General features: G+C 55.1%; 1 protein-coding gene across 7 annotated transcripts in view; it reads left to right on the forward strand.

Moving 5' to 3' along the window:
* Positions 1–22,822, forward strand: part of PTPRN2 (protein tyrosine phosphatase receptor type N2) — a 669,120-nt gene that overhangs the window by 353,141 nt on the left and 293,157 nt on the right. The window contains exon 12 of one of the 7 annotated variants that reach the window (XM_085005041.1): positions 6,261–6,508. The exons of the other annotated variants lie outside the window; for them this stretch is intronic. Coding sequence (XP_084861167.1) covers positions 6,261–6,493 — 233 coding nt within the window. The 3' untranslated portion in view covers positions 6,494–6,508. Of the gene's footprint in view, positions 1–6,260; positions 6,509–22,822 lie in introns of those variants that run through there. 7 annotated transcript variants of the gene reach the window in all.

A 22,822-nucleotide genomic window follows, 5' to 3' on the forward strand; every position in this document is an offset into this window, starting at 1 on the left:
TTCGCACAAACCTTGCAGCTGCCGTGCCCAAACGGACCTGCTGCGGCACACAGCCTTCTCCAGGGCAGAGCACCAGGGCGCCAGCCCGAGTGCCTGGCGGGCTCTGATTTCCCTCTGCTCGGGGAGGGTTTGGATCTGTATTCTCTAGGAGGAGAGCCTTGGCCCCTGAAAAGGAAGGTCAGGAGAAAGTGGATGAATCTCACCCGTCCCACATAGTGCACAGCCCACGTGGAGCCACGGGGCCAGCCCCCTGCAGCCTGAGCTGTTTGTAGAGGGAGGCTAGAGGCCCAAGGCCCTGGGCACAGAGCCACCGGGACAGGAGCAGGAAGTCCCGGCTGATGGCCCCCCGGGGACCAACCATCAGCCCTTTCTCTCCGCAACAGGGTACCAGTAAAAAAAAAAAAAAAACCAACCCAGCACCTCTCTTTAGCAAATCTGCCTGAATTTAATCCGTAAGTGTTCACGGAGTCACCGGGGGTCCAAGGCCACCACGCCACCTCCCCTCACCCACAGCCCTGCCTGCCAGCCAGCTCGTCGCAGCACGTCCGGGCTTTGCGGGAGCGACTGTTTCCGCTTTTCCTGGGGCCACCTCGGGGGTCTTTGGAGCAGAATCAGACCCGGTGCTGTTGCTGCAGAGGGTTTGCCGCACTTTCCTGTCCTCCCGAGGCCCGGCACCCGGTGACTTGCCCCTGCCTCTACCCCATCCCCCAGGGCCCTGGGGTTGGCCAGCCCTATCACTGGCATCGGCCATCCAACCCCACCCCCTCACCTCTGGCCTCTCCCAATTTCCGGGTCTCAAGCAGCCCTTGTCACTCACTCAGAGCCCTGCCACCGCCCCACGTTACCTGGTTCAGTTTCTGACCCGCTCTCTGAGCACCCGAGACACTGTCCCTGCCGAGGTCTGTGCCACTGGCCGTGGGGCCATGCTGGGACCCAGAGCCCAGAAGAGCCCCCAGCCCTGTAGCTGTGCCAGTCAGTGCGCCTTCATTAATTCATCCCCCGACTGATCCAGTTCCTATCTGCGCATCTATTTCATTTTCCACAACTACTGATAGTTTTTGATTAAAACCATTGCTGTTTGTCATTATCAGCGCCTTTGAAATGCAGTGACATCCAGAACCATTCATGACATCAGTGACCTCTGTTAATGACCTCTGACTCGATTCGACCCACTTTTCTTACCCTAAACCTGGCTTCAGCGATCCCAGGGCTTACGCGATGGCTTTCGTGTTCTCTAATGACTGTGTGAAAGGCTCCCACCGACGTCAAAGGCGTCAGATGTGTTTGAAAAGAAAAGCTGTGTTAATTACACCTTAAATGTTTTATCTTCATTCTCCGACCGAGAGTATTTAGATGAGCTCAGCGCATGTTTATCCAGTCTTGAAGGTCACGGCGACGGTCTCCGGGATGCAGAGAGAGGAATCTGTCTGGGACGGGGGTCCTGGGCCCCGGCAGGCAGGTGACAGCAGGCACACAAAGGACACCGGAGAAGGCAGGGTTTGCAGCAGTACAGTGGTGAGGCGGCGGGGCGCTGGCCCCGGGAGGGCAAGGAGGAGAAGAGGCCCCTGGGGGGCCGTGCGGCCGATGGGGCTGAGGCGTAAACAGCACCGGGGCCTCTGGGCGAGCACAGCGGGTTCGGGGACTGGACTCTGTCCATTCAGGGTGGGACGTGTGCAGGGACGTTGGGAGAGGCCAGGAGAGGAGGGGGCTGTGGCACATCGGAGGTTGTGGTCAGGCCCTGCAGGCGCCTTGCGTCAGGAAGGGGTGCCCATCAGAGGCGGTTTGAAGGAGGAGGCTCGCCCGTGGGGCAGGGCAGGTGAGCAGGTGTCCTTCCCGCCCAGCCGGGATTGGCGGGAAAAGGGATGCTCGGGTCGTCCCTCGCCTGCCCAGCCCCACGTCTGGGGTCTCTCGGTCTCTCCAGCGCCTCCTCCTCTGCTCCAGCGTCACTTCTCACATGAGTGCAGAGCGTCGCGAGCCTGTGTCTGCGTCTACCAAGCCCGCCTGGCGTGTGCAACACGGTCGCGTGCGTCCACACGGCCGTGGCTCTGACCACCCGGAGGTGCTGCCAGCCTGTGTGCCTTTGTCTTGTCCATGGATGCGAACCTCTCCAGGACGGGGCTGTCTTGGCATCTGGGTCCCGGGCCCGCACGAGGCACCGGGACACTTGAAATCAGGGCCGTGGAAAGAGGCGAGTTCAGACGGAGACCAGCATCTGTGCCAAGGCCAAGCTGAGTGTGGCCACAGATGGGCATGACTTGGGCCCGTTGAGCCTTCGTGCTCCTGGGGGTGGAGCCAGGGCGTGAACCCCTTGTCCCTGTTCACAGACGAGGAAGCAGACGCAGAATTTAGTAACCGACCCACGTGGGTGTGAAAGAAAGCAGGTGCTCTGGGGGGGGGGGGCAACCCTGGAAGGACGAGCTCCAGCAGCGTTTCTGGAGGATGACGGGCACCGAATTCGGAGCCCCAGAGTCGCTGAGCCGTGTGGCAGGGAGATCGGGAGGCTCGGTGACCGGGAGGGGACGTCTTGGTCATTGCCATGAGGTCTGGCGCTCAGTCAGCAGATGCAGGACAGAAGCTGGTGGGGGGGACAGACGGAGACAGGTGCTCAGACGTGGTGGTGGGCAGAGTGTGGGCAGGGCAGGGAGGGCCACGGACAGGCCCTGGGGTACCGAGGGCAGGTGGAGCCCCGGACTGAGCGTTCAGGCTGGTCATGCCCTCACCCGCCCCTCTTGCCCTGCTCACCCACCAGCCCCGCGTGGGGGCTGTGTGTTTCTGGGTGTCTCTGGTGGGCAGGGCTGTCACCCCGGATCTCCTGCGTCAGACCTGCCACCCTTACTCTCCTCCCGGGTGAGAGCCTGCCTCTGACCAGGCAGAGGGGGGCAGTGATGCTCAGGACACCTCTGAGGTCGCCTCCACCGGGTCAGGGCCTCCTGTGTCCACCCAGGGGCACTGCCCACTGGCCTGGCACCAGCCTCTGGGGACACCCCTCCCCCACCCGCAGACGCCTGGGTCCCCTCCAGCTCTGTCCCCCAGCCCCCACCCCCTCAGCTTCCCCATCACCAGGCCTCCTTGGGGGCCCAGGGTCCATTGAGATGAACCAGATCGCTGGTGGCTGAAACCGAAGGTCCAAACTCGGGGTGGGGGCGTGTCCCTCTGCTGTGGCGGTGCGCCCACGCGGAAGTGCCCAGAGCTCTCCCGCCAGAAGGGCTTCGGGCTCCGACCTCTGGGCAGATCCTCAAGTCCTGCGGGGGGTGGGCTGCGATCTAGAATCCCTCCCGGAAGCTGCCTAGGGAATTGCAGCAGATCAGAAACCGAGTTGGTGAAGGCGGCCTGTCTCTGCCGTGGGGGGACCCCCCCCCCAGATGCCCCGGGGTCCCAGGCCTCGCGCCCGCCCTCCGAGCCGCCCCCAGAGGAAAGAGCCTGGTCCGAGGGAGCTCCCTGTAAATGCGTCCTTCAGAGTCTGTTCTGCAGAAAAGCCCAGCAGAGGCTCCACCTGCTGAGACGCCGACCCTCCGAGCCACATTCCCGGGGGGGGGTTCGGCCCTAAAGGACCCTTGTTCCTCTGCATCGTCTTTTCAGAGTAAATGGGTTTTGTCTTTGTTGCCTTTTTTGTTATTTCACTTTGGCAGTAAAAATAAGCGTGGATTTAAAAGTCTCAGTACCTTTCATCGTCGCATAGACTGGCAGCTCCCACGACCTGGAAACTGGGTGTTTCCCGCTGAGGGAGCCGTCGCAGCCCAAGGGACGGCCAGGTCCCACCAGCATCCGCTGTTGCAGATGTGTTGTCAGCTCCAGAGTAAGACCCACGCGGACTTAGCGCGTCTCTTGCGTGGGTCTCAGGCCCCACATTGGTCCCCTCGGCGTAGCCTCGGGTTATTTTGTAAAACGGCTCTGAACAATGCAGCTGGGCCCTTGTCCTCGGGGAATCAGTGCCAGACCCCCGTGGGTGCCCTAGACCGAGGGCGACAGGAGCCCCTTGAACCCCATGTGTGCCTGTGCATGCCCGTGCAATGCAGTTTGATTTGTAAACTCGGTGCAGCAGAGGGTCAACGGCGGTAACGGGATTCGCGGGTCCATCCTGTCGGCTGTCAGCCTGGGAGCCGGGCAGGCCTGTCCTGTGGGAGGCATCCACCCGCCCTGGCCCAGAGCAGCTCTGCGGGGCCTCCGTTCCCAGCCTGAACTTCCAGGGGTTTTTCCCTGTAGGGACCGCAGCCGCCTGGTGCCAAGTGACAAGCTCTATCCGGGGTGTCACTCAGCTCGGCCTCACCCTTTGAGGTCTGAGGCCTTATTTGCCACATGCCAGGTGCCTCCACGAAGGTCTGTCACCCCTAGAAAGACACGCTTGAGGAGTCCCGTCATGGCTCAGTGGTTCACGAATCCGATTAGGAACCATCAGGTGGCAGGTTCAATTCCTGGCCCCACTCAGTGGGTTAAGGATCCGGCGTTGCCGTGAGCTGTGGTGTAGGTTGCAGATGCGGCTCGGCTCCCGCGTTGCTGTGGCTGTGGTGTAGGCCGGTGGCTCCAGCTCTGATCTGACCCCTCGCCTGGGAACCTCCGTATGCCACAGGCGCGGCCCTAGAAAAGGCAAAAAGACCAAAAAAAAACTTCCTTCATGCATTTCCTTCATGTATGCTGAGTGTGCATCTCTTTCATTTTGCTGGAGTTTAATACACACTTTTATGCTGCTTCTGTACATATGCAGTTAATAAATCAGAGCCCCGGAAAAGGTATTTTCAGGCTCCCCTCCCCAGGAGCTCAGCCCTGGCGGCCAGTGTGGTCCGGGCCACCTCGCCCCGGCCGGCGTCACCGGATCCCAGGAGGGTGTGCGTTTCTTTCCTCCCTGATTTTCTTCTTTATCAGGATTTGTGTCTTAATCAAAGTGAGTGAGAAATGCACTTCATCGTAGGCACGGTGGCACTTCTACCTGGTGCTCCAGTTAATTATGCGGGATTGCTGGGGGACGTCGCGGGCGGGCCTGCGAGTTTCCATTTGCGCCGAATGAGTTTGCTGTGATTAATGTTATCACAGGAAGTGCCAGAGGAATTAATAATGATTAAGTCATTACTTCCAAGTGGTGCTGGAAACCCAGAGATCTCTACTCATGACAGCAAGAGCTTTCGCAAAATCCCCCAACCCCGAGTCTCTCTGTTCGAAGTGTCGGCGTTGAACTTGGTGGAGGCAGCTGAGCAAGTCCCCAGCTCACCAGCTGGCGTTTACTTTTCTGTTGATTTCCCCCCCACAAGAGGTATTCAGATTTGAGATCATGCTGGGTTAGGAAAAAATGCTTAATTTTTCGAGGGGTTAATCCTTCAAAAATGCATTTATCCACGTCAGAGGTTTTGAATACAAACCACGATGCTGGTTGTGCAGGAGGCCCTGCGGCAGGTGTTCGGGGAGGTGGGGGGCGGGGGGGGCAGAGCCGAGCAGGACCCGGTCCCTTTCCTTGGGGGACCAGGGAGGAGCTGCACACACAGGATGAGGGACGACTGTGTCCCCAAGACCGTGGAGACGCCCGAGGCGGCGCGAGGTCCCCGCACCCTGTCTGAGGGGCTCCAGAAGAGGTGACCTTTCTCCCATGTCCAGCCTCGGTGGGACTTTGCCAGGTGGACGAGCCAGAAGGTGGCCTGGGCTCTGATGCCTTCGGGGGACAGGATGCCGAGGGGCCTGTTGGCTGTATCCCCTCTGAATGGACAGAAACCAGGGGCTCTGCGGACCCCCTGCCAACCCTGTGGGGCCCTGAGCAGGTGCCGCCGCTGGGCTTGCGGGGTCCCCGAGAAAGGCTCAGCCACGCCGAGCTGCTGGCCTGGGTGCTAGCCTGGGGTGCGAGCAGCTTCGTGGCCTGGGTGGGCCTGGAGGGGAGGGACATGCAGCGTGAGGTCAGGGCCAGTGTCCAGGCTCTGGGTGACAGAGCTCCGCCGTTGGACCTGGGGGAGCGTCCGGCACCAGGTCACGGCTGAAGCTGTTCTCACCACCCCGACCTCACGGCTCTTGGTTCCTGTCTTGAAGCATGACCTTCACCTCCTGGACAGTCGGGGCGGTGACTCTGGGCAGAGGGCCTGACTCAGCGTCCCCTCGAGCGCCCTTGGCCAGAGTCCCCAGCTCCACCCTTCCCGTGTGTGCCCTTAGCTCCTGGCGACGTCGGGGGCAGAGGTTGCCAATGGACGGGAGCTGTCCCTCAAGTGTGATTTCCTCCACTTTGTCCCCCACGCCATCCGAAGACCCGGCTGGGCCTTGAGTCGTGCTTTTCCTGTGCTTCCCAGGGCCTGGCCTCTGCCGTCGCCCCCACGGCTGTTTCCGTGGACACCCTCCCACCCACGTCCTCACCGGTCCCTGCGAGTCGTCCTCCTGTCTGGCTGCTCCTGTGTCCACCCCCGGCCCCTTTCTTCCCAGCCCTGCAGGCCCCCCCGAGGCCACCACTCCCTCACGGGCCCAGGGGGTCCCAGCCGGCCTCAGCCACGGCTCTCCCGAGGGATGCACGCCTCCAGCCGTGTGACCGCGGGGCAGCTCCCCGGCTTCTGCCCTGATCCTCCTGAAACCAGACTCACGACGGTGGCTGACCCCCTCCCCAGGGCTCGTTTCCGGAGCCCGGAGCCCACCCTCCTCCCATCGTTGGCCCCTGGATCCAGAGCTCATTCTCAAACCTTCCTGCCCAGCCCGTCTCCTCTCTAGTCCTGCTTCCTCGTTTCCATGGTTACCACCTGGTCCCGGCGGTGTCCCCAGGCGGGCTGATGAAGCACTGGCCTGTCAGCCCCCGCTCCCGGGCAGGCCTTCCCTGCCAAGATTCCCCTTCAGCCCCGAGCTGGAGAGCCAGCGGGGACCTGACTGGACGGAGGAGGTGAAGCCCTCGTGCCCCTTCGGCGGTGGGGGGGGGGGGCGCAGACTCACCCCTTAGCCTGGATTGGAGGGCTGAACAGGGCAGATTTCAAAGGGAAAGTACTCTGTGCCTGGGGGGCAGGGTGGTCTCTGCAGCCTCCCCGAGCTGGGGAAGGGCAGCCTCGTTGGGGGGTGGCAGGGACGGGGGACAGCGGGCTTCACCCCACCTCCTCCTCTCACTTGGCGTTTTCACTTGTCTTACTTTCTTCTCTACATGCAGGAAAATAAAATAAGTAAAATTGTGTCAGGGATTCACTTGAAAACGCGAAACGACTTCGAGGCTACATCCTGGGGTCCAGATCCTCCATCTCTGCTGGTGGTCCTGGACCCGCAGAGCCCGAGAGCCGGTGTGGGGCAGGGCCCAGCTCCATCCCCGGGAGAAAGAGAAACGGAGGCACGAAAGTCGGCCCCCTTTCTGAGAACTGGAACCCCTCCACCCCCCGCCCCGGGCACAGTCACCTTGGACCAGCCCTGACTTCGGGGGCTGGGAAATGGGACCGTGCCGGCCCCGCCCCTGACCTCACGTGCAGCCCTGCCCTCCTGCTTCCCACTCAGAAGCCCCTGGAAGCCAAGCCCACTTTGCAGCAAAAACCCTGAGCTGCCGCGAGCTTCCTGCTGGCCGCAGACCACAGTGTCGCCTGCTCTGCTGCAGAAGAAGCATGGCCGGGACCCCACGCATGGGGGAGCGTGCCTCGCAGACAGGGCCTCACAGGGACGTCTCGGGGTTTTGTGATGGGGGCGGGCTGGACTGTGATGTCTGCTTCGCACAGGGAATTGGCGTTAGACGGTGGCAGGCGGGCACAGGTACCGTGTAAACCACAGAATGTTGTGCAGTTAGTTGTTTTCATCACCTTCGACGGCGCGCACACAGCCAGCCCCGCGTGTGGGGCCCCCAGGGGCCAGGCGGGCGCCCCCACCCGACCATTCACTGCAGATGGTCCTGGGGGAGCAGGAGGCCGTTGTCTGAGAGCGTGGGGGACAAATGCTGCCAATAATGTGGCCTTAAAGCTCTGAGCACAGGTCCCCTGGAAGAGCTGAGCCAGCACGAGCCCCTGGGGTCGCCTCTCGCTGCACCGCGCTGGCCCTGCCCGCCTCCTTCCCTCCCCCACTACGCAGCAGAACCCGCAGTCACCTTGGTTGCTTCTGTGTGCCGGCCTTTAAGTAACGGAGGGGCACCTGCGGTTTGGGCTCCGAGGGGCCTGCGCGCCCTTTGTTCCTGAGGCTCGTCTTTATCTTTGCTGATAATCCCCCAGAGCTGCTGTTTCCCGTTTCCACCCCCTCCCTCCTTTATTTCCCTGCTTCCTCTGTTCTGGCACCTTTGGGGCACGTCTCTGCCTGGACAGTCTGGGCAGCTGGGAGCGGCCAGCCCTCTGCCTTCTCTCCACCTCTGGGGCACCAGGGCCCCTGGTGCCCAAGCCTCAGATGCCAGCCCCGTCTGTTAGGGTCTCACCAGCTACGCGCCTGGGGTATAAACCCGCAGGGAGCTCTCACCCCCCCCTCCACGTGGGCCTGAGGCCCTGGGGGTGGGAAGCTTGGGTGATGGCGGGAGAGGAGGAGGGTAGGCAGGCCTGGCACGCTGTGACCTCCTCAGGGTCCTGTGTACTTACCCTGCTCAGTCTCATGCCTGGGGAGCCGCCCCCGAGTGGGGATGAGCAGGAGGGCACCGTGGCTGCCCATTGCCTTGTCTGAGGACCAGGCTGTCTGTGTGGGGACACAGAGCAACCCTGGCCCTGGGGACCCCACACACATCTGCTTTGTCCAGGAAACTGCCCTCTTGCCTGCGCCCACGGTGCCCTCATCCTGGTCACCAGTTGCTGTGAACAAGGGACCTTCGGTGGCCCCAGGACTCCGCAGGTGCGATTCAGGTCAGGACTCTGAGACTCAGTTATGCCCACAGACCCAGGGCGGGCACCAGAGTCCTTACCAGAGACGGAGTGGCGCTGTCGGGAGCCGTGCTGCTGAAGGATGGCTTGGGGTCAGGGGGGGACCCGAAGAAGCTGGACGAGGCAGGACGTGGATCCCCACGGGGGCCTCGGGAAGGACCCAGCTCGGCCGCACCTGCAGAGCCACACGCTCATGTCACTTTACAGTGGTGGCAACTCCTTAGGGCAGCCGTGGAACGTGAATACAGGTTCACACGCAGACTTTTCAGCATCCAGTCCTTTTTAGAAATACTGTTAACGACGGTAACAAGAAGCAGAGGGGGAAGCAGGGGGACGTCACTGGGGACCAGGCGCCGACCCTTCCCAGGGGCCTCGAGAATAGTGGGAAGAATGTGCTTTCAGAGTCATTCCAGGGAATTTTACAGATGCCAAGGCAGCTCTCGAGAGAGGCAGGTCCCTGTGGCCAAAAGATCTCTGGCGTTGGAATCGGGCCTCTGGGTAGACGGGCTTCTGTCAGCTCTGAATCCACCCACGCCTTGCCCTCACGCACGCCCCCCTGGAGTGGGTCCTGCAGGCTTCGCCGAGGTACCGCACATGGGAGAGGTTTGGGCGCTGTTGGGGCTGGGGTGCAGTCCCACTGATGGCGGGGCTCCCTCCGAGCCCCAGCTCAGTCCCGCTGACCGCAGGGCTCCCTCTGAGCACCTGCGCCCGCCCTCGGGCCTCCCACATTGGAGGGTACGTCACCTTTCGACCCGACGTACAACCACGTGCCCACAGACCCAACCCCAGTCCCACACGTGTGGTTAAGAAACAGCACGGGAGTTCCCGTCACGGCTCAGTGGTTAACGAATCCGACTAGGAACCATGAGGTTGAGGGTTCAATCCCTGGCCTCGCTCAGTGGGTTAAGGAGCTGGCATGGCTGTGGCTGTGGCGTAGGCCGGCAGCTACAGCTCTGATTCAGCCCCTAGCCTGGGAACCTCCATGTACCGTGGGTCAGGCCCTAGAAAAGACAAAAAAAAAAAAAAAAAAAAAAAAAAAAAAAGGAAAGAAATGCCTTTCAAAAAAAGAAAAGAAAAGAAACAGAGCAAGAGGAGATCACAAATACAGACGGTGACATGCTGGGGGACCGTGGGGTGGGGGCTGAAGCAGAGGGTGGGGACAGCAGTACTGCGGCCAGGGCGGCAGGATCGGCCGGGCTGGCAGGGGATGGGGGTGGGGGGTCGCAGCTCCACGTGCAAGACGGCGGCTCTGACTCTGGGGGCAAAAGACCCGCTCCCAGCCCCTCTGCTCTGCCCGGGGCCCCAGAATGGACGGCTTGGCCAAGGGCAGCAGAATGGACAGCTTCCGGTGTATCCGCTGCCATCCAGATGGATTCATTCCTCTCAAGCCCAAATTGTCCTCAAGTTTTACTGGCTCGACCAATTCAAACTATCCTGTAGTTTTCATAGTGACACAGAAACAGAACGTCGGGGCCATCAAATGACCTCAGGGCGTAATGACTGTCCCATCCAGGCGTTCCAGCTCTGGCTGCTCTTAGGGATCATCTGGAAAGATCTTTTTTTTTTTTTTTTTTTTTTTGCTTTTTAGGGCCACCCCCGAGGCACATGGAGGTTGCCAGGCCAGGGGTCTCATCGGAGCTGCAGCTGCTGGCCTACACCAGAGCCACAGCAACGCGGAATCCAAGCCGTGTCTGGGACCTACACCACAGCTCACGGCAACGCCAGATCCTTAACCCACGGAGCGAGGCCAGGGATCGAACCCGCCACCTCATGGCTCCTAGTTGGATTCATCTCCACTCTGCCACAACGGGAGCTTGTGGGAAGATCTCTTATTTATTTTATTTTTACTTATGTATTTGGAGTGTAGTTGATTAGCTGTGTTGTTGGTGTCTGGTGTACAGCAAAGACTCAGACATATATGTATGTATCCGATTCTTTCCCCTTATACGTTATTACCAGACACTGAGTAGTTCCCTGCGCTCGACAGCAGGTCCTTGCTCGTTTCACATGTGGCGGGGTGTCTATTAATCCCATTCTCCTAATTTTTCCTCCTCCCCTTTCCGCTTTGGTAGCCAAGTTTTTTTTCTGTGTCTGCGGATCTTTCTGTTTTGTAAATACGTTCATTTGGATCATTTTAAAACAAATTCCGCATATAAATGACATATGGTATTTGTCTTTCTCTTTCTGACCTACTTCACTTGGTGTGATAATCTCTAGATCCATCCAAGTTGCTGCAAATGGCATGGTTTCGTTCTTTTTTATGGCTGAGTAATATTCTATGGTGTATTTTATATATGTCACATATTACACACATGTGTATACACACACACACCCCACACATATGTAAATCTATAGACCACGTATGTTACTCTGTACATACCCCACGTCTTCTTTATCCATTCACCCATCCATAGACATTTAGGTTGCTTCCAGCTCTTGGCTGTTGCAACTAGTGCTGCCATGAGCATGGGGGAGCATAAATGTTTTTAAATATGATTTTGATTAGGTAGATGCCCAGGAGTGGGATTGCTGGGTCCTATGGTGGTTCTACGTCTAGTTTATTAAGGAACCTCCCTTCCATGCTCCATGGTGGTTGCCCCAGCTTCCTTTCCCACCAGCAGCGCAGGAGGGCTCCCTCTCCACACCCCCTCCAGCGCTGCTTATTTGTAGACATTGCAATGATGGCCCTTCTGACGGGTGTAAGGTGGTGCCTCTTTGTAGTTTTCCTCTGCGGTTCTCTAATAATTAGCCACGTTGAACATCTTTTCAGGGGCCCGTTGGCCGAATATATGTCTTCTTTGGAGACATGTCCATTTAGGTCTTCTGCCCATTTTTTGATTTTTTTTTTTTTTTATGTTGAGTTACCTGAGCTGTTTGTGTGTTTTGGAAACTAAGCCCTCATCGGTCGCATCATTTGCAGATACTGTTCTTCCATTCTTTTCATTTGGTTGTCTTTTCATTTTGCTCACGGTTTCCCTTGCTGTGCAGATGCTGATGAGTCTACTTGGGTCCCATTGCTTATTTGCGCTTTTTTTTCTACTGCCTTGGGAGACGGACCGAAGGAAACGTCAGTACAGTCTCTGTCAGGGAGCGTTTTGCCTGTGGTCTCTTTCGGGAGTTTTGTGGTGTCGTGTCTTAGGGTCAAGTCTTTAACACGACGTTTTGAGCTTATCGGGGTGCGTGGCGTGAGGGCGTGTGCTGGCGACTTCACTGAGCGGGAAGATTTTTTCAAATGCTGATGTCCAGACCCAAGAGTCACGCACAGGCTGCAGGCAGTGGGGTCTGGCTTCTGCACCCCAAAACCCTTCGAGTCACCCCACTGCACACACAGGCCGGAGCCCGGGCTGGTCCAGTGTCCTTACAGAACAAGGATGTGGGGGGCCCCAGGGGCTGGGCCCGGGGGGCAGGCAGGGAGCCAGCACAGCGCTCAGGCCCCCTCCACCCAGCGCCCCTGGGGTGCCCTGGGCCTGGAGAGGCGCAGCGGGCGGGCCAGGAGCAGCATGAGTTTCTCGCATGTGATAGTTCCTTTAACAGCCTCTTACAGGTGCAGAATGAGATCGATTGAGAATAGTCTTCATTAAGAAATAAATATTGATTAAACTTAACCAGGACAAATAACATGTAAATAGGATTCAGTAGTGGGAATTATATTTTGTCTGGGCAGCGGTCAGTCCTATCAAACTGGACAGTGAATGGAAGTCACTTGGTGACCAGAATGAATTCAGACCTGGCCGCTTCGCCACGGACGATCTGGGCCGGTGCCGAGCGAGGGGGTCTGGGCTGCAAAAGGCCTCACGTGCTTTGGGCACGAGCATGAGAACCTGGACCCGGGGGCGGCACAGCTCTCAGGTGGCTTGCAAGGGGCACAGCAGAGGCTCTTGGTGTTTGTGGCATGTGTTCTCGGAGAAAATGCAAAGTCATTTCACCCAAGCTAATGGGCTATTTAGCAGCTGAGCTGTCATCTTTCACACAGATCCATGCAGTTCTTTTTAAGAACTGAGCCTTAGCCACAGCCCTAGTGCTTAAGGAGAAATAATAACACTGAATCGATTCTTAATTATTTTGGTCTCAGAACCAGGGATGCTTTTCGTAAGTGAAACCACGGATGACTCCGAGCCGGGTGCCTGCAGTTAGATCCCACATTCTCACCCGCCCTTTTGGGGGGCAGCCTTGCCCGCTTCTGCTCATATCCGAGCTCCCCTGGGCTCTGCGCCGAGACCACACCCCTGCCCTCCAGGCGACACGTGCCCAGCGGCCTCAGAGGGGCACTGGCTGATTACTGGACCCGGGTGAGCATTTGCGTGTGTCAACCTCCTGCGTGTGCCATCCCGTGGAAGGGGCGTGTCACCTGCCAGCAGGTGGTCTGTCACCATCACACCTGGTTTATCCGGCCCCATGGTGCACAGAACTTCGGGGCACCCCCTGAAACAAGACCCCTCTTTGCAACCTCTGTAAACCCTTCAGGCCTGGCTGAGGTCGCTCCTGATGGCTTCATCTTGAGCTTTTCCCCATGGCAGCTGTAATAAAAGCAGATGTCAGGGGCCTTGCTGTTCCCGTGGCTGCCGTCCAGACCCTTCCAGAAGATTCCTGCCCACCCTCGCAGGTGTTAAGCCATTTCCTGCCCTGTGCTGGACTCCGGATGCTGCAGATGACAGGGAGGCTTGGCTCTGGCTTCGGGGAGCCTGTCTTAACACACACGCACGATGAGCCACCATCTGGAATACTGTCCAGAGTAAAGGGAGCAGCCCTGGGCTTCAGTGCTCAACCCCGCGTCCTCCGCTCAGATGACAAGGCTCAGCTCTGCGATACACCTGCTGGTGACAGAGCTTGACACCCTGCCCTCACTCTGCTCCTGAACAGTCCTGTGTCAGATCCATACCGAAGGGCTGAAAATTGGAAACAGACGTGTCCCCCTACTCTTAAATGTGTACATTTAAATTTGCAAATCTCACCATACCAGCCCCTCACTCTCCATCCCAACCGGGAAATGCCCAAATATTTTTGGCCCGATACGCTAATCCACAAACAGATTTTTAAAGCGTGTTGCTTCCCTCTCAACCTCAGAGAAAAACAAAAGATGCTGTGAACCTTTGAAAAAAGGAAAGGTCCCACTTTTCTCTCCTTAGTTGACTTAAACTGTTGCTAAAATCCCCCCGTGTGTCTGTGTCCCCACGACAGGGACCCACCGCTCAGTGACATTCTCCCCCAGCTGTAGGCACCATGGCCCCGAGCCCTCATCACCAGGGAGCAGTCACAGGGGTGCCCCCCGCTCCAGGGCCCCGGACTCGGCTGCACCCTGGGCGTCCACACTGATTCAGAGAGCCTTTCCACAGCCCACAGCCCTGGCCCGTGGTGACCCGTGGGGGACTCAAGCTAGGGTGGCATGAGACATCGTGGCACACAGGACTGTCTTCCAGAATGTCACCTGCACAGCAGGAAACTGAACAAGAGCAGAGGCGACCCGGGGCCCCTGCAGGGGAGTGGCTGCAGCTCAGGTCTCCGGACCCTGGGACCCGCTGCCTCTCCCGCTCTTCCTTGTTTCTGTTCCTTTAAACAACTTTCCCTAATAATTTTCCTCGGTGTGCATGGGAGGTGCCATTGTGAAGGTTTTGGAGCAAAAGCCGGACGAGAAAGAAAAACCTCATCTTCGCAGTCTCTCCACTGCTCTGAATTTCCTTCCTGAGCTTCACATGTCTGCATTTTCATACAGTAAGAATAACACACTTTTTGGGGAGTTCCCGTCGTGGCGCAGTGGTTAACGAATCCGACTAGGAACCATGAGGTTGCGGGTTCGGTCCCTGCCCTTGCTCAGTGGGTTAACGATCCGGCGTTGCCGTGAGCTGTGGTGTAGGTTGCAGACGCGGCTCGGATCCCGTGTTGCTGTGGCTCTGGTGTAGGCCGGTGGCTACAGCTCCGATTGGACCCCTAGCCTGGGAACCTCCATATGCCGCGGGAGCGGCCCAAGAAATAGCAACAATAACAACAACAAAAAAAAGACAAAAGAATAACACACTTTTTATGCAAGTTCAGCTCCAGGTTCTTCCCGTGAACAGGACATGAGAAGTGTACCTAGGGCCCTTTAAAAGTTCCTGCCGTCATGGAGTTCCCGTCGTGGCGCAGTGGTTCACGAATCCAACTAGGAACCATGAGGATGCGGGTTCTATCCCTGGCCTCGCTCAGTGGGTGAAGGATCCAGCGTTGCCGTGAGCTGTGGTGCAGGTCGCAGACGCAGCTCGGATCCCGCGTTGCTGTGGCTCTGGTGTAGGCCGGTGGCTACAGCTCCGATTCGACCTGGGAACCTCCATATGCCGCGGGAGCAGCCCTAGAAAAGGCGAAAAGACAAATAAATAAATAAATAAAATAAAAGTTCGTGCAGTCTTTCGTGGGCTGCATGTGTTATCATGTACCCAGCGATTTTCCCGTTGTTAGCCTTTTTTTCTATAACTCATGTTTACTACAATTTTTTAAAAGCCTCATGGCATTGAAGATACCGTTTCAAAATTGAAATTATATGGTCAACAGCCCTCTCTGCCTTAAGGAGCCCAAGGCCGTTCACCGATTCTTTTTCGGAACGATTGTGCTGATTCCCCCCGAGACTGGGACCGCAGCATCTGCCCGCACTTGGGATTTTTGTGGTAAAATACACATCACGCACAACTGGCCACGCTGACCGTTTTCCGGTGCACAGCTCAGTGGTGTCAAGCCCACCCAGTGACCGAGGCTCCTGGCCCAGACCCTGGTCGGACTCCCCGGAGCCCCTTCTCCACCGGGCCTCGCCTGGGGCTTCTGTGTGCCAGTTGTAGCAAGGATGTCACCTCATTGTTTGCAGAGGGGCCCCGCGGACACAGATTCCACCCCGCCCTTGACGTCGGATCCCCTGGCCTGCCCTCCGCACGGACCCCACCTGTGGCGTCTCCTCCCAGTGACCGTCCATCTGCGGCCCCGCCCTGCGCTGTGAGCCCCAGCGGTGTGCAGAGCTGAGCCCACATCTCTCCCTGTCACAGCCGTCCACAGCGACATCTTCCTTTTAGCAAGAGTCAGACTCATTTCTCACAGTAACCCTCACCACAGCTGTCTCCACGACCTGTGCCTCTTCCAAAGCTGGGACTCTGTCCCCATGAAACATGGCCGCCTCCCCATCCCCCAAACCACCCCTTCTGTCCCTGTGAGTTTGACTGCTCTGGGGACCTCGTATGAGTGGGATTGCTCAGAATCTGTCCTTCTGGGTCTGGCTTATGTCACTGAGACTCGTGTTCACCCACCTTGTAGTCGGTGTCAGGATGTTCTTCCTGTTTGAGGCTGAATAGTCCACTCTGTGGATGGACTGCATGTTCTTTTTTCTTTTTTATTTTTTGGTCTCCCCCCCGCCAGGGCTGCACCCGCGGCACATGGAGGTTCCCAGGCTAAGGGTCCAATCGGAGCTGTAGCCACCAGCCTGCACCAGAGCCACAGCAACGCAGGATCCGAGCCGCGTCTGTGACCCACACCACAGCTCACGGCAACGCCGGATCCTCAACCCACGGAGCAAGGCCAGGGATCGAGCCCGCCACCTCACGGTTCCTAGGCGGATCATTAACACTGCACCACGACGGGACCTCCTGGACCACATTTTCTTTCTCCATCAATGGCCATTTAGGCTGCTTCGCCTTTCGGCTGTGCTGCAGGACACAGGCACGAACACGTCTGGTCTTGAATCCCTGCGTTCGTTTCCTTGGGGTTTACACTGGGAAGGGTGAATGCCACGTCATGTGGTGACTCAATAGTTTGTGACCGAAACAATCAATGTTCACATGGCAATTCAAACACTCCAGCGATTTCAGTATTTTTTTGAGGCACCGCCTTAGCATTTTACCGAGCGGCTCTGCAATTTTACATTCCCACGCGCAATGCACGAGGGTTTTAAAATTCTTCCACATCTTTGCCAACGTGTTATGTTCTGGGCTTTTTGGAAAAGTCGCCCTAAGGGAGGCAAAGGGGTAACTCACTGTGGGTTTGATTTGGATTTTCACAGAGACTGCGCTGCTGAGCCTCTCGTGTGCTAATCACCACCTGCATGTCTCCTTGGGAGAAACGTCTATTCGAATCTTTTGCCCATTTTTGAATGGGTTGTTGGCTTTTTGTTTTTGTTTTTGTTTTTGTTTTTGTTTTTGTTTTTAAATTGAGCCTAAGAGTTCTTTCTATGTTCCATAAATTAGTCCCTCCCAAGATCTGTAATTCGAGAGTATTTCTCCCGGAGTTCCCGTCGTGGCTCAGTGGTTAATGCATCCGACTAGGAACCATGAGGTTGCGGTTTCGGTCCCTGGCCTTGCTCTGTGGGTGAAGGATCCGGCGTGGCCGTGAGCTGTGGTGTAGGTCACAGATGCGGCTCAGATCCCACGTTGCTGTGGCTGTGGCTGTGGTGTAGGCCGGTGGCTACAGCTCCGATTCGACCCCTAGCCTGGGAACCTCCATATGCCGCGGGAGCGGCCCAAGAAATGGCAAAAAGACAAAAAAAAAAAAAGAAAGAAAGAAAGTATTTCTCCCATTCTGTGAGTTACCTCATTTTCTTCATGACGTCCTTTGGTGCACAAAAGGTATTAATTTTGATGAAGTCCAGTTATTCTTTTATTCTTTCGTTCCCTCTGCTTTTGACGTCATAGCCAAGAAACCACTGTTACACCTCATGTCATGGAGATTTCCTCCTGTGCTTTCTTCTAAGAGTTTTATCGTCTTACCTCTTGTAGTTGGGTCTTCGGCCCATTTCGAGTTCACTTGTGTGTATTATGTAACGTACAAGGTTCAGCTTTATCCTCTGGCGTGTGGCTGTCACGTTGTCCCAACACCACTTGTTGAAAATGCCATCCTGTCCCCAGTGAATGGTCTTGGCTCCCTTGTCTGGAATCACTTGATCGCGTATGTGAGGATTTAAATCGCGCCTCTCTGTGCTCTTCGTTCTGTGCTTCTGCTGTCACGTTGCTTTGATTGCTGTTGCTTTGTCGGAAGTTTTGAAACCGGGACGTGTGAGTCCCCCAGTTTTTTGTTCTTCTCCAAGTGTGTTTTGGGTATTCAGGATCTTTTGAGAGTCTATATAAATTTTAGGATGGATCTTTCCCAAATAGGGCTCTGCAAAAAAAAAAAAAAAAAAAAAAAAAATTGGGAGCCCTGCAGCAGCTGTCAGTGGGATTTCCATAGAGATTGCACTGCGTGTGTAATTGCTTTGGGTAGTTCTGTCATCTTGACAGCATTAAGTACTACGGTCCATGAACATGGGATGTCTTTCCATTTATTTGTGTCTTTTAAAACTTCCTTCGGCAGCACTTCGTACTTTTCTCCTTGGTGTCACCTCCTTGGTTAAGCTTGTTTTTAAGTAGTTTATTTTTTGATGCTATGTAAATGGAATTTTTTAATTTCCTTTTTAGATTGTTCATTGGTAGTATATTGAAACACCTTTTTGCATGCGAATTTTGTATCCTGCAATTTTGTTGAAGTCATGTATTAGTGCTAAGGATTTTTTTTTTGTGGAATTTTAAGGTTTTTCTGTATATAAGATCATGCCACCTGCAGACACTGCTAATCTGATTTCTTCCTTTCCAGTTTAGATGCCATGTACTTCTTTTTCTTACCTGATCGCTCTGGCTAAAACGTCCAAGACGCTGTTGACTAGAAATGGGAAAAGCACGCGTTCCTATCTTGTTCTTGATCCCACTGAGAATGTTAGCTTCATATTCGACCTTTATTTTGTGAAGGTAATTTACTCCTAGTTTGTTGAATTTTTTTTAGCATGAAAGGGTGTTGAATTTTGTCAAATGCTTGTCTTTGCATCAACTGGGATGATGTGTGGTATTTTTTTCTCCCCATTTCCTCAAAGTGCTGCATTGCACGGATGGATTTTTGGATGCAGAACCACCCTTTAATTCCAGGAATAAATCCCATTTGCGTAGGGTGTATAATTCCTTTAACACCCTCCTGAATTACGTTTGCTTGCATGTTGTGGGGGATTTATACATCGATATATTTTTTTTTATTATTATTTTCCCACTGTACAGCAAGGGGGTCAGGTCATCCTTAGATGTATACATTGCAGTTACAGTTTTTTCCCCCACCCTTTCTTCTGTTGCAACATGAGTATCTAGACATAGTTCTCAATGCTATTCAGCAGGATCTCCTTGTAAATCTATTCTAGGTTGTGTCTGATAAGCCCAAGCTCCCGATCCCTCCCACTCCCTCCCCCTCCCATCAGGCAGCCACAAGTCTCTTCTCCAAGTCCATGATTTTCTTTTCTGAGGAGATGTTCATTTGTGCTGGATATTAGATTCCAGTTAGAAGTGATATCATATGGTATTTGTCTTTGTCTTTCTGGCTCATTTCACTCAGGATGAGATTCTCTAGTTCCATCCATGTTGCTGCAAATGGCATTATGTCATCCTTTTTTATGGCTGAGTAGTATATCATTGTGTATATATACCACATCTTCCGAATCCAATCCTCTGTCGATGGACATTTGGGTTGTTTCCATGTCCTGGCTATTGTGAATAGTGCTGCAATGAACATGCGGGTGCATGTGTCTCTTTTAAGTAGAGTTTTGTCCGGATATATGCCCAGGAGTGGGATTGCTGGGTCATATGGAAGTTCTATGTATAGATTTCTAAGGTATCTCCAAACTGTTCTCCATAGTGGCTGTACCAGTTTACATTCCCACCAGCAGTGCAGGAGGGTTCCCTTTTCTCCACAGCCCCTCCAGCACTTGTTATTTGTGGATGTATTAATGATGGCCATTCTGACTGGTGTGAGGTGGTATCTCATGGTAGTTTTGATTTGCATTTCTCTTATAATCAGCGATGTTGAGCATTTTTTCATGTGTTTGTTGGCCATCTGTATATCTTCCTTGGAGAAATGTCTATTCAGGTCTTTTGCCCATTTTTCCATTGATTGATTGGCTTTTTTGCTGTTGAGTTGTATAAGTTGCTTGTATATTCTAGAGATTAAGCCCTTGTCAGTTGCATCATTTGAAACTATTTTCTCCCATTCTGTAAGTTGTCTTTTTGTTTTCTTTTTGGTTTCCTTTGCTGTGCAAAAGCTTTTCAGTTTGATGAGGTCCCATGGGTTTATTTTTGCTCTAATTTCTATTGCTTTGGGAGACTGACCTGAGAAAATATTCATGATGTTGATGTCAGAGAGTGTTTTGCCTATGTTTTCTTCTAGGAGTTTGATGGTGTCCTGTCGTATATTTAAGTCTTTCAGCCATTTTGAGTTTATTTTTGTGCATGGTGTGAGGGTGTGTTCTAGTTTCATTGCTTTGCATGTTGCTGTCCAGGTTTCCCAGCAATGCTTGCTGAATAGACTTTCCTTTTCCCATTTGATGTTCCTGCCTCCCTTGTCAAAGATTAATTGACCATAGGTTATACATCGATGTTTATAAGGGATATGGAACTAGATCCCTCTTCTTACAGTGTCTTTCTTGGCTTTGGGGTCAGGATAACGTTGGCCTCGTAGAATGAGTTAGAAAATGTTCCTTCCTTTCCAGCCTTTTGGAAGAGGTAGGGAAGAGTTTGGTTAAATCGGTTCCAGGGCTTTTATTTGTTGAGAGGTTTTTGATTAGTGATTTAATCTTGTTACTGGCTAGAGGTCTGTTCATCTTTCTGTCTCTTCATGATTTAATCTTGGCAGGTGGTCTGCCTAGGAATTCGTGAACTTCATTTTCCGATCTGTTGGCAAACACTCGTTCATAATACTCTCTTAGGATATTTTTTTTTCTTTGCATACTTTGAAAGTGTCAAATGTTACTATTTTAAAGCATTCCTTAATTTGGCTTTTTTCATCTTTTGTCCATGTGTATTATGAATATTTTCTCTCGAACTTACTTCATCATACTCTGACTCTTATTTCAGTCTATAAATATACTTCCTTTTAAGTCTCCACTCCCTGCTTCAGTTTACAGGATTTCCCCGTGTGGATTCATACGGCAGCCCTGGTTGGAAATGCCAGCATTTCCTGAGTGCAGTTACCGTGAACTGTGATGCTATGTGGAGGGGGCGGCCCCTGGTGGGGCAGCTGCCACTCTGCTCATCAAGCGAGACCTAAAGCCCACCCTGTGTTGTCCTCACGTCCCCAAACGAGGGCTGGGCTGGGGTCAGAAGTCTGAACCCCCAGAGAGGCTTACCAGCTCCCCCGCCCTCTCTTCTTGCTCCCTGGGTGTCGGTTTCAAACACACTTGTGTCCTCAGGGTGGCTGCTCATCCTGCCTCCACTTCAGGTAGGACGCTCCTCGCTGGGGGACCTTCTGGAAAAGCCGGATGCTCTCAGACGCAGGCATCACTACAGTGAGCATCAGGTGTTCTAGCCAGGCTGCTCATGGAAACAGCCCCCTTGGCTTGTGGCAAGAAATGCATTCTTTCTGTGCCCCTGTAACGTGGCTGAGTCACGCACATTAATCCCAACGCTCAGGCCGGGAGCTGAAAGGCCGCGGACTTTTTTTTTTTTTAATTTTTAATAGTTATTTCCCCAATACAGTTTTTTTTTTTTTTTTTTTTGCTACTGTACAGCATGGTGACCCAGTTACATATCCATGTACACGTTCTGTTTTCACACATTATCTTGCTCCATCATAAGTGACTAGACATAGTTCCCAGGGCTACCCAGCAGGCTCTCATGGCTCTTCCATTCCAAAGGCAATAGTCTGCATCTCTTAACCCCAAGCTCCCCAGTCCATCCCACTCCCCCACCCCCCTGCTCCCCCTTGGCAACCACAAGTCTATTCTGCAAGTCCCTGATGGCAGCAGACTTTTATCTACAGCAGGTCCCGGGTGGGAAAGGCTGTCCCCGAGAAGCTGAGACTCTCATTAGGAAGGGCAGCAGCGACCCTGGGCCGTGGCCTCTGGGGGGAGAGCAGGAGGGGGCCGCAACCACCGCATCTGCTTCCCCCGGGCTGAGGCTGCAGGGAGGCGGGCACCCCGGGCCCCAAGCGCCGGGCTTGCTCTGCTTTGCTCAGACCTGCCGATCAGACCGATTCGAGCCGAGGCTGAGCCCCTGTGGGAGCCAGGTGCCTGGCCCGGGGGACACGCCGCCTCTCAGGCTGCCTCAGCACGGGCCCCCCGGTCATGGACCGAGGCATCGTGGGTCCGAGGCGCCCTCAGGATCGGTGTCCCGCAGCTCACGAGGTAGAGGAGCTTCCATCCCAGTCGGCCTGTGTCTTTCTTGGTATCCTGGGTTCCTGCTGACCCCGACTCTCTATAGAAGCAGGCAGAGGCCACTTCGGGGCCACAGATGGCACCCATTCTCGGTCGGTGTCGGAGCTGTTAGCTCAGAGGGGTCCCTGGGGTCCCCTGTGCCCCATGGGCCTGGAGGGGCCACGCGCCACCCTCCCTCCGCGGTGACCTTGGTGCCAGACAAGGCCCGGGGGCAGCAGGGCCCCGGGCCGTGCCCGCCTTCCCTCGGCCTCGCTCTGAGCTTTGCCCTGAGACCTGACCTGGGTGCTAGGATGTGGCTGAAGCCGGGGCTGCCTGAGCCGGTCCCCCCATGCACAGGAGCCCCGCCGTGCGCTGTGCAGCAGCAGGTGCCGCTGCAGACCCGGGCTGCCCTCCTCGGGGACCTGAGACGAGCTGGCGATGCTTTCCGGTTTTTGCCTTCAGAGACGTTGATGTGTTTCAGAATTACTGGCAGTGCCTCCCTGATGGCTGATTAGATCCAGAAATACCGGCCCCATGGGGGGAGGTGAGCCCATCTCCCTTGTCCTGGTAGGTTTCCATCTGCAAGGAATTTTAAGGATCACAAACATGACCGTACCTTTGGCTAGAAAGCTTAGAATGGCTTTTCTCCACCAGCGTACTTATGATGTGGCATAAATTCAAGACATTTATTGCAAAAAAATAAAGGTTGCTTAATCAGCAGTGAAGCATATGCTAGGACTGAAATTTCCCGGCTCTGCCGAGTTGCCTGTGGCATCGATACGTGGGCTGCTCTGGCGCGTGAGAGTGGCCTCGGAGAATCAGGATTTCTGGAAGGTACCGTGGAGGGGTGCTCCTCTCACAGAAAAAGGAGATTGGTTTGTACCGAGCCAGCGGCACTCCACGTCCTCCCCGGGTGAAATGT

The sequence above is a fragment of the Sus scrofa genome, chromosome 18 (assembly GCF_054392235.1).
Source record: "Sus scrofa isolate SSC_HxYL_T2T_F1_AM1 chromosome 18, Sscrofa_HxYL_maternal_Yorkshire_Landrace_v2.0, whole genome shotgun sequence".
Classification (NCBI taxonomy): Eukaryota; Metazoa; Chordata; class Mammalia; order Artiodactyla; family Suidae; genus Sus; species Sus scrofa.